A 16,231-nucleotide genomic window follows, 5' to 3' on the forward strand; every position below is an offset into this window, starting at 1 on the left:
GGCTGAATACAAATGCACCCCACACTTTTCACATATTTATTCGTAAAAAAATTGAAAACCATTTATCATTTACCTTCCACTTCACAATTATTTGAAACTTTGTGTTGGTCTATTACATAAAATCCCAATAAAATACATTTCAAGGGGTATGAATACCCTTTTCAAGGCACTGTATATAGGAGAGGGGAATGCCAGTGTTTAGCATGTCAGCAGTGAGATCTCGCAGATAGTGACCGGTCCGCCTCCAGCCTGAGCAATAGGCAAACTCCAGGACCAGCCCAGCCCCTGCCCTGTGTAACTCTCTGCAGACGAAGCTGTCATTTACTCCAGAGATAGGATGAGGAGTGAAGGAGTTGTGCTGTGCTGCCTGCTGCTGGCCGGCCTGTGTGCAGGTGAGAGCACTACATAGGGGGCTACTACATACAGAGGGGCACACTGACTGCCACTACATACAGAGGGGCATGCTGACTGCTACTACATACAGAGGGGCACACTGACTGCCGCTACATACAGAGGGGCACACTGACTGCCACTACATACAGAGGGGCATGCTGACTGCTACTACATACAGAGGGGCACACTGACTGCCGCTACATACAGAGGGGCACACTGACTGCTGCTACATACAGAGGATCACGCTGACTGCTACTACATACAGAGGGGCACGCTAATTGGCACTACATACAGAGGGTCACGATGACTGCTTCTACATACAGAGGGACACACTGACTGCTTCTACATACAGAGGGGCAAGCTGACTGCCACTAAATACAGAGGGTCACAATGACTGCTTCTACATACAGAGGGGCACGCTGATTGGCACTACATACAGAGAGGCACACTGACTGCCACTACATACAGAAAGCCACACTGACTGCAACTACATACAGAGGGGCACACTGACTGGCACTACATACAGAGGGGCACACTGAATGCCACTACATACAGAGGGGCAAACTGACTGGCACTACATACAGAGAGGCACACTGACTGCAACTACATACAGAGGGGCACACTGACTGCAACTGCATACAGAGGGGCACACTGAATGCCACTACATACAGAGAGGCACACTGACTGCAACTACATACAGAGGGGCACACTGACTGCAACTACATACAGAGGGGCACACTGACTGCCACTACATACAGAGGGGCATGCTGACTGCTACTACATACAGAGGGGCACACTGACTAGCACCACACACAGAGGGGCACACTGACTGGCACCACACACAGAGGGGCACACTGACTGGCACCACACACAGAGGGGCACACTGACTGGCACTACACACAGAGGGGCACACTGACTGCCACTACATACAGAGGGGCACACTGACTGCCACTTTTGTACAGAGGGGCACACTGACTGCTACTAAATGCAGAGAGGCAGACTGACAACTGGAGACTGACACTATATATAGAGTAGAACGCTGACTGCTGCGGGCTAATACTACATACAGACTGGCACTATATAGAGAGGGGCACACTGACTCCCGAAGACTGGCACTATGTACACTGACTTCTTATGAATTCCATAGAGCATGTTAGTTCTTTGAATTGCAATGTACTCTTCATGTAAAACATTTTTAATGCCATCAAATTGTTATTATTATAAAGTTGATGTCCTCCTGCAGAGCTGATGTGCTGCAAAGTGGTCATTGTTCTGCACAGCGAGGGGTGACAAGCCCCCATGGGGTATGCGATATTTTATTGTTTTCCAGGGATAAACAGTGACCGCATTGTCTTGCACAATGTTCGCTGGTCATGTGACCTGGGATGTTGGGTCAGAGAGATCTGTGGATCAGCATCATTTGCAAGTGTGTACATGTACAACCCTCAACATTCTGCAGCCTTCGCATGCATACCAAGGCTCAGCAGAGCCAAATGTTGCCCTGGTAGCGGGTTTTTATTTTTCTGTCCTCTATATGCACATCTCCTATCTACAGATCTATATATTTGTGTTTATGGCACTGCAGACCTTTGGAATGTTTGGTGAGATCTGTGCAGACGATAACTATGTACGTGTAGCCGGGCATTGGACAAAGGTTAGGCTGAGCTGGGCCATAGCTGAGCGCAAACACTGAGATGTGGCACTGAGCGATGGCGGGACTCTGAGGCCGCGTACACACGCGGGGACTGTTCGCTCAACTTTGTCCGTCAAACAGTTTCAGCGGACAGTCCGCTCAAAATTAGCATGGACGGACTTGCCCACACACGACGAACGAACAGTCCGCTGAAACCGTGCGCGATGACGTGAACGGCACGTACGACGGGACTAGAAAATGACGTCCTATACACTGCAATGCAAACTTCGGCGTGTAAATCCTTTCTGAGCATGCGCGGAACTTAGTTTGACGAACAAGCCTACACACGAGGGGACTGTTCGCTGAAACAAAGTTTCAGCGGACAGTTTTTCGGAATTTCCGAAAAACTTTGTTCAGCAGACTGTCCGCTGAAACTGTCCGCTGAAAGCCCACACACGAGCGGACTGTCCGCCGAAACACTGTTCAGCGGACAAAGTTGAGCGAACAGTCCCCGCGTGTGTACGCGGCCTCAGTGTACACAAATCACTGCAGGAATTCTGTGTGTAAGAAAAAGCAAAAATGATATAGCATTCAAGTCCTCCAACTGCCAGGTACGTGTGCAAAAAATGTTTTTTTTTTCCATCTGCCACTTTAGGATGTCACAGGTCTGAACCAGGAAAAAAAAAATACTCTGCTCCCATGATGCAACAGCCACTGGCCTTGTTTGCCTATCTCTTCGCTGTTTAGTTCTTCCTGCAATGTGTAAAGCTGAGAATGTTCCCTCTCGCTCGCGCTAAGCCGCCATTTTCCTTCTCCTTTCCTTGCACAGTGATATCACTCAGTAAATTGTGTCTTTGCTTTGATGGCAGGAGGCGAGGATGGAAGGCCCCTGGTGCGCACGCAGTACGGCAAACTGCTCGGCAAAACGGTGAGGGTCAAAGAAACAGACAGAAAGGTGCATGTCTTCTACAGGGTGCCCTTCGCTAAGCCTCCAGTGGGAGCGCTACGTTTTGCAGAATCACAACCCCCAGAAGGCTGGGATGGGGTGAGAGAAGCCACAGAACAGCCTCCCATGTAAGTATGATAGGGGAGAGAAGAGCTGATTGGCTGGGTGCTGCTTATGGTCATCGACTGTCTATTTAAAGATAGTAGAAACTGTATAAAAATAGATGTGAACCCAATCACTGATTGGTTATTGTCATTTTAAAGGTTATTAATCTATTTAAATGTGCAGCTTTCATTAAAATAATCCCTGGTGATCCTACCATGAAGATCTTTGTCACCCTGGTATTTGCACCCCCTAGTGGAGACTACAAGCATCCCACCGACACACATTCCACAGGGATGGTCCACCGCCATCGCTGTCACCATCAGGAATCCAGTAAGTTTAGCCATACAGGTTATGGTCAGAGGGGACTAAAACTATCAAAACTAAATCAGTGAGACTTGTCAATACCTTCTGTTGTAGGAAGGCTTTACTGTGCTACACACTGATTCGGTTGGAGGTCTTTTTGACTGTTTTACTCCCTAGTGTCTTGTTGGGTCCCAAGCCCTCCATAGAAGCCATGGTTTCCATTCACTGCACTGATGACACCCAACAAGCCTGAAACATCTGTCTTCAGTTTGGAATAAAGGGCTCCATACTATTATATTTGGACTGTATGCCAGCGGTTTTGGAGGTGCATCTGGCCAATGGGGTGTTTAACAATGATTTACATGGCCTCCGGCCACTGCCCTGAAATGAGGGAATAAATATAAAAAAAAAAATTATGTGATGGAATGAGTACTGAGAATATTTTCCTCCTTTTTTTTTTTTTTTTTAAAGAGAAACTTTACCCCCCCCCCCCAGAGGCGGCTCTAGGCTTTGTGAGGCCTTAGGTGAAACTTATACATGAGGCCCCACTCACGCCCGTAATGGGGAATGCATGAGGAATATGGAAAATCAATTTCACTATATTCAGTCTCCCACCACTCCTCCTAGTCAGGCACACAGGGAGGCTGCACGGGCACTTACCTTCTCTCCGATCGGCCAGGCAGCATAAGAGCTCCTTCCTCTTGGCACTCATGGGGCAGCTCAGCTGGATAGTTTCAGCGACCCCTGGCCCCGACTGCAGCTGAACCAAATAGGAAGCAGGTGCGGAGAGGTCAGGTGAACGGCGCAGGCTGAAGGAGTAGCTCAGCTGCGAGTCCCACATGGATATGCCGCCCGCATGCCTTGGAGCCGGGTGCTGACATCCTGCTGCTGCTGCCACCTAGAGGCCTCTACTGTCCCGCTCCCTGCACTTGCTACCACCGGACTGGGAAGCTCCGTGATGAGACCTTGACATCAATGTTTGATCACAGGCAAATTAGGCTGCCGCGAGGCCCTTGTGAGTGCGGGGCCTTAGGCGATCGCCTAATTTGCCTAATTAGAGAGCAGCCTCTGCCCCCCCCCACCCCCCATATTTCCTCCCTGACTTTACGCTTATCATATTCACTTGCCCAGCAACCCAGCATGTCCTTTAGGGATCAGTGGCACATCTGCAAGTACAATGGGTCCTGTGCTGCCATTTCCTTTGGTGATTGCATCAGGAGGCTTCCTGTCTTTTCTGGATTCTTGCAGCCGGCCTCCTGATGATGTGCATGTCATTGGAGGATTGGTCACAAAAACCAATAAGAGACAGCTGACTGCCTAATGACACGGGGCGGCACCTGCGCCTGCCTGGGGTGCAAGGGGCGGGTATCCCAGGAGGCTGCTGGTGGTGCAAACATCATTCTTACCTAGGCAAGAAAAGTGGGAGTGCGGGGATGTGTTCTCAGAGAAAGGTACAGAAATAAATAAGGCCCCTTTTACATGGGGAAGACTCCTCCAGCGGATCCGACTGCTCAGCAGGGAATCTATCCGCTGATCCTCGCTGAGTAGACAGATGACAGAACCGTGTCCGGTCTGCTTATGCAGAGCAAACACAGACGCAGCCCACTTTCCTCTATGGGCTGTCAAATGGAAATGGACCACCTGTCTGTTTCCATCCGACTGTCATCCAATCCGATGCTAAAAACAGACAGATGGGAGATCCTTTCCCCATCTGTCTGGTGGATTGGATTGGATGACAGTCGGATAGAACCAGACAGGCAGTCCGTTTCCATCTGTCATCCAATCTGCCAGACAGATGAGAAAATGATCTCAGATGCTGGTGAGTGTCAATGGACACATGTCCACTGACATCCGCCGTTCCATAGAGGGCAATGAATGGTCCAATGGAATCCGCCTAAATAACTGATAGGCGGACCTGATCGATCTGCCTGTGTGAAAGGTGCCTAAAAACTTCTGCTTGTAAAAGGTGGGGGGAAGAGGGCGCACTATGATATCATGTGGGTCAGGAAGGTGAAGGTCCCCTTAAGGAAGCCCTTAAAAAAAAAAAAACTTGTGGGTTTAACTAATCCTTCTTCTTTGTTTTGTTTTTTTGTATAATTCTCCTTTAAGGGGGTGTGGCAGGGGGTGTGTCCTATGCCTACATGCTTTCGCTAATAGGTGTCCTTCGTTCTCATCTTAAAAAGTTGGGAGGTATGATGATGAGGATGTGCAGCAGTGGCGGCCGCTCCATTAGTGACGTAGGGGCGCCACCCCCCTAATCTATGTGCCTGGCCCCTAATCTACATCCAGGGCACAGATTCATGAATTTCACAGTTTTTTTGTTTTTTTTAATCTTTTGAAGCACATGATTAGAGCCTGAGGCTCTAATTTGCTTCAAAAAAGGGTAGGCTCAGGGCGCAGAGCACTGCGCCCACCCAGTTGTTATGAATGAATATTCGCCATTGTCTTCCTGATTGTCCTCTCAGCCAATCAGAAAGCGGGTATTAAGACCCAATTGGCCGAGAGGAGAAGCAACCATATTGGCCGCTGAGGAGGAAGGGCAAGGGGAAGCCGTCAAGGAGGAGAATGCAGAGGGATGCCAGCGATCCTAGATGGGGTAAGTACGGGGCTGGTGGGCGGATGGGGAGGGGGGTGGTTTGCCAATCGGCCGAGCGATGAGGTAGGAGGGGGATTTTGACTGACACAACCATGTGCATTGCAAGCAGTTGCAGGGCATTTGCAGCACTTCCCTATTCGCTTGAATAAGTTGTGTTCTGGGCTCACTGATCGCAACATGTTAGATAGTTTTTTTGGCATGTAAACACCCCCAACTGCTGCCACTGCCACTGGGGGTTGTTTTGTGTGGGGGAGGGGCTAAAAATGCAACTCAACTGCGCATTTTTTATATCCTCCAATTGCTAGTCTAAACGAGACCTTAAAGTGGAACTTTCTCTCCACCCCCCACCCCATTACATTTTGGCACTTTTTGTTGGGGGAGGGGGAGGGTACCTGATTTCGACAGGTACCCGCTCCTTCACTTCCAGCTGGATTGCCCTGCCTATCCGAGCGGAATTTCGGCCCGCAGCCTTTTGGAAAACATTACAGCTCCCAGAGGACTGCAGATCATTCACGAAAGTGCAGCGCGGCTCATACATGGGCAGATGGAAGCTAGGGAAGATGCCGGCCCCTGCACCTGAAGCCGATTAAAGAATTGGCTGGGGTGAGGACAGCGCTGGATCCAGGGACAGGTAAGTGTCTTTATAATAAAATTCAGCAGCTGCAGTAGTTGTAGCTGCTGACTTTTACATTTTTTTGGGGGGGGGACTGGAGCTCCTCTTTAATGTCATCCAGTCCTGGTTTCCATCTACTTTAAAGTGGTGTTGCCACCAAAAAATTAAAAGCTGCTTAAAATTCGTAAAAAAATAAATAAATAAATAATTGGCAAAAAAAAAAATTTTTTACTCACCTCTAAATACCGGTTGCTAGGGGGTCCCTCGTAGTCTGCCTTCTTCATTGCCCGGGCTGGTGATATCAATTCCCCTCACGCCGCACATTCACCTGGGACCTGTCACGTGTCCCAGGTGACTGTACGGCGTATCACGGCGCCCGACTGTGAAGCCACAGCCGGGTACCCACAGTATGCATGACGGCGCCGTGAGCGGAGTGGGGAACGAGGGGGGGGGGGCTTCGTTCCCCCGCATCGCTGGACCCTGGGGTAGGTAAGTGTCCGATTATTAAAAGCCAGCAGCTGCAGTATTCGTAGCTGCTGACTTTAAATTTTTTTTTTTTTTTAGGGGGTAACCCACTTTAAATACAATAATATATTACAATGGATATAACGTGCAGATACAAAGTTAAATTTCCTGTCTCAGCCAGCCATTGGTTTGTTACATTGTATTATCAGGAATAGATCGGGTGGTGAACCTCTTCCATGTGACACCAGAATCATCTGTCATTATCTATCATCGTCCCTGAACTGTCACATAAGATCAGAATGCTCTTCAAATCGAGAATTTCTGAGTGTGGCAACTTTTCCTTTACCTTTGTGCTGACAACTGTCACTGAACCCTGCAACCTTTTCCACCCACATCGATATTTACAGCTGTATTTTTTAACCACTCCAATACCGGGCACTTTCGCCCCCTTCCTTCCCAGACCATTTTTCAGCTTTCAGCGCTCTCGCACGTTCAATGACAATTGCGCGGTCATGCTACACTGTACCCAAATGAAGTTTTTATCATTTTGTTCGCACAAATAGAGCTTTATTTTGGTGGTATTTATTCATGACACCGGCATAAGCGAAAAAAAACAATATTTTCTTCTTTCTATTTTAAAAGAAATCCAATAAAATCTAATTTTGTCATAAATTTAAGCCAAAATGTATTCTGCTACATGTTTTTGGTAAAAAAAAATTCTGTTAAGTGTATAATAATTGGTTTGTGTGATCACGGACATATGTAGGCAAATGATCATGTACATATGTGTGCAGGTGATCACGGACATATGTGTGCAGATAATCATTGGGACATGTGATTTTAGTGGGACATATGTGAGGGGCAGGTGTTTTTATTATTTCGGGACATGTGTGTTTTTACATTTGTGTTTACACTAGACTGATGATCAGTGAGTAAAAAGCTGTAAAAAAACAGCTCATACTCACTGATCACCAGCCGGCTGCAGCGATCTGCTCTCCTCTCCTCAGCGATGACTTCCGTTTGAGGAGAGGAGAGCCGATTGCCTAGCAACCGGCTGTTTGTTTACATCACAAGACGGCTGTGATTGGACACGGCCATCATGTGATCAGGAGGGCCAATCACAGAGCCCTCCTGCCGATCGGAGATGCGCCGTGTCCAGGTGACACGAGCGCAACCGGGATCGCGCCACTGCGCGGGCACGCACACGCGCGATCCCCCTCCTTCTGAAGGATGTTGCTGAAGGTCCACTCAGAAGGAGAGAGCTCCCACCTCACCATATATGTACATTGGCTGGGTGGGAAGTAGTTAATGTTTATAAACGAATGTGTTTTATCTTGTAATAACCTTGTTTATTAAAACGACATACATACAGTAGATCCATTTTCACTTGAGAGGTCAGCAGTCTGCACAGTCTGATCTCCCTTCTATTAAATTCAGTTTTCAGCACAGCTGTTTAACCACTTCCCGACCAGCGCACGACGATGTACGTCGACAGCATGGCACGGGCAGGCATATTGGCGTACATGTACGTCCAATATTCGTTGCTGCCGTGCCATCCTGTGCTGGTCGGGACCCCCGTGAGTCCGGTCGCGGGACCCGCGGACTCGATCGCCGCGGGCATCCCCGCGATCGTCTCACGGAGCGGCGGAAGTGAGGAAATGCTGTTTAAACAACATTTTCTCATTCTGCCTAGCAACTAGTGACGCTGATCTCTGCTCCATGTGATTGGAGCAGAGATCAGTGTACACTAAATGAAAGCCCAACCCCCCCACAGTTAGTAACACTCCCCTAGGAACACTTAACCCCTACACTGCCACCCACTGGTTAACCCTTTCACTGCCAGTGTCATTTACACAGGAATCACTGCATTTATATAGCAGTGATTACTGTATAAATGACAATGGTCCCAAAAATGTGTCAAAAATGTCCGATGGGTCCCCGACAATGTCGCAGTCACAATAAAAATCGCAGATCGCCGCCATTACTAGTAAAAAAAAAAATAATAAAAAATTATTAATAAAAATGCTATAAAACTATCCCTATTTTGTAAACGCTATAAATTTTGCGCAAACCAATCAATAATCGCTTATTGCGATTTTTTTTACCAAAAATATGTAGAAGAATACGTATTGGCCTAAATTGAGGGAAAAAAATGTTTTTTTATATATTTTTGGGGGATATTTATTATAACAAAAAGTAAAAAATAATGCGTTTTTTTCAAAATTGTCGCTCTATTTTTGTTTATAGCGCAAAAAATAAAAACCGCAGGGGTGATCAAATACCACCAAAAGAAAGCTCTATTTGTGGGAAAAAAAGGACGTTAATTTTGTTTGAGAGCCACGTCGCACGACCGCGCAATTGTCAGTTAAAGCGACGCAGTGCCGAATCGCAAAAAGTGGTCTGGTCTTTGACCAGCAAATTGGTCCGGTCTGAAAGTGGTTAATATTTAAACAGTATCAAAATCCAATAAATCAAAGAAATAAAAATAAATTGATCGTATTGCAGTTTAGGCAGCTGCCTGTCTTGCCCTTGCCTTGGCCCGATCCTGGTGTGGTGGGACCTCTAGGATGGTAAAGCCTCCATGAAGCGTGTGCGGGGTCCCCTCCTTCCTGAGATCCTCACTCCGCTCTGATTTAATCCCTATTTCCTCTCTTTCAGGTGTCTGCAGAGCACGGAAGGGATGAAACTTTTTATAGATCTGATCAAAGCCAAAACCAAGCTCCCACCCACATCTGAGGACTGCCTGTACCTCAATATCTTCACTCCGGCTGACCGTGGACAGGACGCCAAACTCCCGGTGAGTCCCAGAGATGCTTCAGATTATGAGAGATATTGCTGGATTGTAGAAGGTGTCAGTAGTCAGAAATCATTTTATCAAACCATTGTGATGATCAGGGCTTTTTTTAGCGGGAACACGGGGGAACGCAGTTCTGGCACCTTCAACACCGACTGTATGTAATGGTAAGGGGTGCTGGACTGTGCTGCAGGGTCTATTGATGCTGGCTGCTGAGGGATCTATTCTACCTTGAGGGGATCTATTTTTGCAGGGGAGGGGGGTCTATTCTTACTGGTGGGGGACCTATTGTTGCTGGAGGTGGGTCTTATATTGCTCAGGGGTCAGTTATGGCTGGGAGAGATCTACTGTTGAGGGAGGGGACTATTGTTGCTGGCTGCTGGAGAGTCAGTTAGTGCTGGCTTTGAGGAGATCTGTTGTTGCTGCTGGGGATTTTGCTTTGAGTGGCCCATTGTTAATGGGAGATCTATTGTTGCTAGGGGGGGCTTTATTGTTATTGGCTACAGGGGATCTATTTTACTGCTTTTTTTTTTACTGTTTTTCTTGTTATCATTAACAAATTCCATACAAATTACTTATCTTGATACTTGGTTCTGTATTCTCTAAAAGGGCAGCAATGGGAGGTAGGTAGAGGATGCTCAGAGGTGGGTAGAGGCGGAGAAAAGGAGGAGTTCCTGCAACCTATTCTCTGAGAAAAAAAGCCCTGGTGATGACGACCCATGTAGATCTGTACAATTCCTTTGTTCATGGCGATGGCTTGTAGCATCCAGCAGGCATTTGTTTATGTGGTCACATGTCCACCTCACTGGGTGTACCTACCTGAATCTACCTGCCTGGAACATGAAACTATCAAAGCTGCAGTAAACCAGACACCCCTAGAGATCACAAACAAGGATCTATACCTTTACTTCTACTATTTCTGGAACCAACATAGGCAAATTTTTGCTGTCCGACTGATATAAAAATGGTGTCAGTTTAAAGGGAACTTTTAATGAAAGAGAAAGGAAGGTTGTTATTGATTAGTTGTCCCTCTGAGGATGCCAGCTGCTTGGCTGTCACATGATGTCATAGTTAAAGTGCTTGTAAATCCTTACATACACCCATTGAAGTGACTGGCCTCCGGTGATATATAGAGATGAGACAAATCCCCCTACATAAGTTGCACCTGTTTATCTTCAGTCTTCTTTTTTCTACATCTGGTCAAAGTACAGAATTTACAAAGCCTGTCTTTCAGAAAAAAAGGGGGTGTAGAGCTGAAATTATACTGTGAAATCTCAGTAAAGAGAACCCTGAGAGCTGATTGAAGGGAAGGGATGCCCCCCCCCCCCCCCTTCCACACAGCACACAGGAACAGAGTGGAGGCTGTCAATAAGGGCCGGTTCACACTTGTGCGATGCGAGAACCCTGCGAATCAACTGCGGGTTCCCGCATCGCACCCGGCACGCACAGCAGTTCACACTGCCATATGCGAACTGCTGGGGAGTTTCATTATATGTTAACGATACCCCCATTTCAGCTCACATATCGCACTGCGAACTGACAGTTTGGACATGAATCAGATCGCATATGTGTGAACACACATGTGGTCCGATTCTGGTCCGAACTGAAAAAAGGGTCCTGTGTGTGTTTGCTCCGAATGCGGTGCGATATCAGCCATACTATCTGTATGGCTGACATCGCACCACACAGACATCGCATGTAATGTGAACAGCCGTCTCATTGGTTCCCGTCTTAATATAGAGATAAGGAATTCTTACTTTCTGTTGCTGCATTCTTGTTCCAGGTCTATGACAGACACAGCCAGGCACCTCACATTTTCAGAAGGAGACTAAAAGTAGCAGCCTTTCTATTTTTCTTGTGAGAGGTGCTCTTAAATGCAAAATAAGATTGAAGTAGAACTGAAAGCAAAACTTTTTTTTTTTTAACATTTTATATAGAGTAAGGGAGGGTTATAATCCCTGTCAGATTTTATTTTCGCCCTTTGTGTCCCATTGTGGAGATTTACCTTCACTTCCTGTCCCATAGCCAAAATGGAAGGTAAGAGGAAGTCTCTCCAAAGTGAGTAAATCCCTGGTTGTCCCCAGATCTAGCGTCTCCATGGGAGTATTTCTTCTCTTATGCCCCCGTACACACGTGCGGAATTTCCATCGGAGAAATCAAAAATCTTGGATGGTTTTTCTGACGGAATTCCGCTCAAGCTTGGCTTGCATACACGCGGTAACACAAGTTCTCGGAACTTCCGACCGTCAAGAACGCAGTGACGTACAACACTACGACGAGCCAGGAAAATAAAGTTCAATGCTTCCGAGCATGCGTCAAATTGTTTCCGAGCATGCGTAGGAATTTTGCGCATCGGAATTGCTACAGACGATCAGAATTTCCGATCGAAACTTTTTTCAACCGAAAAATAGAGAACCTGCTCTCAATCTTCGGAATTCCCGCCAGCAAAAGTCCAATGGAGCATACACACGGTCACATTTTCCGACCAAAACCTCACATTGGGCGTTTGCTGGCGGGATTTCCGATTGTGTGTAGGCTGCATTACTGTTCTAGGGACAACCCGAAATTGGGGCATTTCTTTTACTTTCACCTTTGATGTTAATGGTAAACTGGACAAATTGAGGGGATGAATCTACCTAACAGGGGCCCAGACAGGTATAAAAACTGACAGGGGTTCTAATCCCTCTACACTTTATCCAAAAGTTTTGGATTTTGTTATACTTTAAAGTGGGGTGTCCCCTAAAAAAAAAAAAATTAAAAGTCAGCAGCCACAAATACTGACGCTGCTGACTTTTAATAATCGCACACTTACCTGTCCCAGGGTCCAGCAATGCGGGGGGATCGAAGTCCCCCCTTGTTCCCCGCTCCGCTCGCGGCGCCGTCATGCCTACTGTGGGCACCCAGCTGTGGCTTCACAGCCGGCACCCACTGCGCATGCGCGAGCGGCGCAGGCCGCCGTGATACGCCGTACAGACACCTGGGACACGTGACAGGTCCCAGGTGAATGTGCGGCGCGAGAGGAAGTGATGTCACCAGCCCGGGCAAGGAAGAAGGCAGACTACGAGGGACCCCCTAGCAACAGGTATTTAGAGGTGAGTAAAAATATTTTTTTTTGCCAATTATTATTATTTATTTTTTTTTAAAGAATTTTAAGCAACTTTTTATTTTTTGGTGGCAACACCACTTTAAATATAAGCTTATACATTTCTAAAAATGGAATGTATTTCCAACTAATCATATCATGATATGATGGCACAGACAGGTCACTGCAGTGGTGCACCGGATTTTTAGGGCCCAGCTTACTGTTGGTTCCCGCTAATGTCACCATATTTGCAGATCACAGCTATGGCGCTCAGTACGGGTGTACGGATGTGTGGGAATCTTCCCTGCACTGGTAGAAAAGATGGGGGACCTGCATGGAGGACCGAAGGTTATTGATCCTTTATTGATTCTCTACAGGTGTTGGTGGGTATTCATGGAGGCGGATTAGCTATGGGAGGAGCCATGATGTTTGAGGGTTCTGCGCTGAGTGCCTACGAAAATGTCATCACTGTTTCCATCCAGTACCGCCTGGGGATTCTGGGATTCTTCAGGTAACGCACTATACACACCTTTTCTAAACAATTGGTCAGTTCAGATATTTAGGCAGCTGAAGTTAATGTATAGGTAGATCTCAACTTTTTCCTTTTTAAGTTTTAATTTATTATTATTATTTTTTTTTTTTAACAGAATGAGTTTATTGAACAAAAAAGTAAATATATGTGTGCAGTTGACAAGCAAGAATCAGTAGCCAAAAAATGAAACCATCAGTACTGTGCATAAAAAATGTATAACCCGTGCTGTGGATATGAAAGGTGTGTGATAGGGCTGCTGCTATAGTACGAGGTAAGTACCCCAAAAAAGTGACCAAAGAATTTAAACTCAGCACTGCACCTATGAACTACCAATACAAACATCAACATGTGTAACATAATATCATGTATGACAAAATAAAGTGCTCAGTGACAATATAGTACAAATAAAGTGCAATCAATGAAATTCATCAGATTAGTAACACATTGGAATATATTTCTGGTGACTTCCTGTGCCAATATAGTGCAGATAAAGTGCAATTAATAAAGTTCATCAGATGTGAGATACAGGGTTGGTGACAAGTTGGAGTATATGTCTGGTGACTTCCTGTGCTCCCCTCCTGGGTCCCCACTCACCAGATGAAGATGATATATAGGCCTGTGTATCAAGATGGCGTCTCCCGTCCACTGAGTAGGTTGGTGTATTGTGCCTTCAGGGAATAGAATCTTCTCCACCACATGGTCAGGGTCCTACACACTTGTGTAGGACCCTGACCATGTGGTGGAGGAAAGAAGATTCTATTCTCTGAAGTCACAATACACCAACCTACTCAGTGGACGGGAGACACCATCTTGATACACAGGCCTATATATCATCTTCATCTGGTGAGTGGGGGCCCAGGAGGGGCGCACAGGAAGTCACCAGAAATATACTCCAACTTGTCACCAACCCTGTGTATCAAGATGGTGTCTCCCGTCCACCGAGTAGGTTGGTGTATCGTGCCTTCAGGGAATAGAATGTCCTTTCCTCCACCACATGGTCAGGGTCCTACACACTTGTGTAGGACCCTGACCATGTGATGGAGAAGATTCTATATGGTGCCTTCAGAAACCCTGACCATGTGGTCTATATCGTGCCTGTAGGACCCTGACCATGTGGTGAAGAAGATTCTATATGGTGCCTTCAGGGACCCTGACCATGTGGTCTATAACGTGCCTGCAGGACCCTGACCACGTGGTGGAGAAGATTCTATTCTCTGAAGGCACGATACACCAACCTACTCGGTGGACCATCTTGATACACAGGCCTATATATCATCTTCATCTGGTGAGTGGGGACCCAAGAGGGGAGCACAGGAAGTCACCAGAAATATACTCCAACGTGTCACCAACCCTGTATCTCACATCTGATGAACTTTATTATTTGCACTTTATCTGCACTATATTGGCACAGGAAGTCACCAGAAATGTATTCCAATGTGTTACTAATCTGATGAACTTCATTGATTGCACTTTATCTGTACTATATTGTCACTGAGCACTTTATTTTGTCATACATGATATTATGTTACACATGTTGATGTTTGTATACATCCATATTAGTAGTTCATAGATGCAGCGCTGAGTTTAAATTCTTTTGTCAATCAGTAGTGTGCGCTCGGTGAATACAGTGCCTTTAAAAAGTATTCATACCCCTTGAAATTTTCCACATTTTGTCATGTTACAACCAAAAACATAAATGTATTTTATTAGGATTTTATATGATAGACCAACACAAAGTGGCACATAATTGTGAAGTGGAAGGAAAATGATAACATTTTTTTACAAATAAATATCTGAAAAGTGTGGCGTGCATTTGTATTCAGCCCCCCTTAGGCTGCTTTCACACTGGGGCGGTATTCAGGCGTTACAGCGCTATAAATAGCGCCTGTGTAACGCCTGAAAAAAACCGGCCCCTTTAACTCCAGTGTGAAAGCCGGAGGGCTTTCACACTGGAGCGATGCGCTGGCAGGACGGTGAAAAAAGTCCTGCCAGCCGCATCTTTGCAGCGGTGAAGGAGCGGTGTATTCACCGCTCCTATACCGCTGCTACCCATTGAAATCAATGGGACACCGCGGCAATACCGCCGGCAAAGCGCCGCTGCAGCGGCGCTTTGTGGGCGGGTTTAACCCCTTTTCGGCCGCTAGCGGGGGTTAAAACCACCCCGCTAGCGCCCGCACACCGCCGCTAAAACGACGGTAAAGCGCCGCTAAAAATAGCGGCGCTTTACCGCCGACGCTGCTCTCGCCCCAGTGTGAAAGCAGCCTTAGGGTATGTTCACACTGAACTGAACTCGCACGATTTCAAACCCACATTTCAGTGCGGGAGTGATTTGAATGACATCTGTGCAGGTTCATTCATGGACATATGTCTATTGAAATCGGCCCCAAAGTCAATACTTTTGAAAATCTGTGCGGCACCGCAAAGACAGCGCGGCACCAATTGGGACAGTGCAGTTGCTGGCAATAGGCCGTGATTTGGCATGTGATATGACATGTCATATCATGCTGATTTTAACAGGGCTTACTCTGATACCACTAACTAAAATCTTCTGGAACCAATTGCCTTCAGAAGTCACTTAATTAGTAAATAGAGTCCACCTGTGTGTAATTGAATCTCAGTATAAATACAGCTGTTTTGTGAAGCCCTCAGAGGTTTGTTAGAGAACATTAGTGAAAAAAAGCATCATGAAGGTCAAGGAACACACCAGACAGGTCAGGGATCAAGTTGTGGAGATGTTTAAAGCAGGGTTAGGTTATAAAAAAATATCTC

General features: G+C 46.5%; 1 protein-coding gene across 1 annotated transcript in view; it reads left to right on the plus strand.

Annotated features, from left to right (window-relative positions):
* The first annotated feature begins 240 nt into the window (after window positions 1-240).
* Window positions 241-16,231, plus strand: part of LOC143929088 (cocaine esterase-like) — a 42,176-nt gene continuing 26,185 nt past the window's right edge. Inside the window, exons 1-4 of the mRNA XM_077453391.1 lie at window positions 241-392; window positions 2,896-3,100; window positions 9,713-9,851; window positions 13,308-13,441. Of these exons, the coding sequence (XP_077309517.1) occupies window positions 338-392; window positions 2,896-3,100; window positions 9,713-9,851; window positions 13,308-13,441 (533 nt within the window). The 5' untranslated portion in view covers window positions 241-337. The remainder of the gene's footprint in view (window positions 393-2,895; window positions 3,101-9,712; window positions 9,852-13,307; window positions 13,442-16,231) is intronic.

This window comes from Lithobates pipiens, unplaced genomic scaffold (genome assembly GCF_037356315.1).
Source record: "Lithobates pipiens isolate NorthernLeopardFrog02 unplaced genomic scaffold, aLitPip1_a1.2 Scaffold_10, whole genome shotgun sequence".
NCBI classification, from domain to species: domain Eukaryota; kingdom Metazoa; phylum Chordata; class Amphibia; order Anura; family Ranidae; genus Lithobates; species Lithobates pipiens.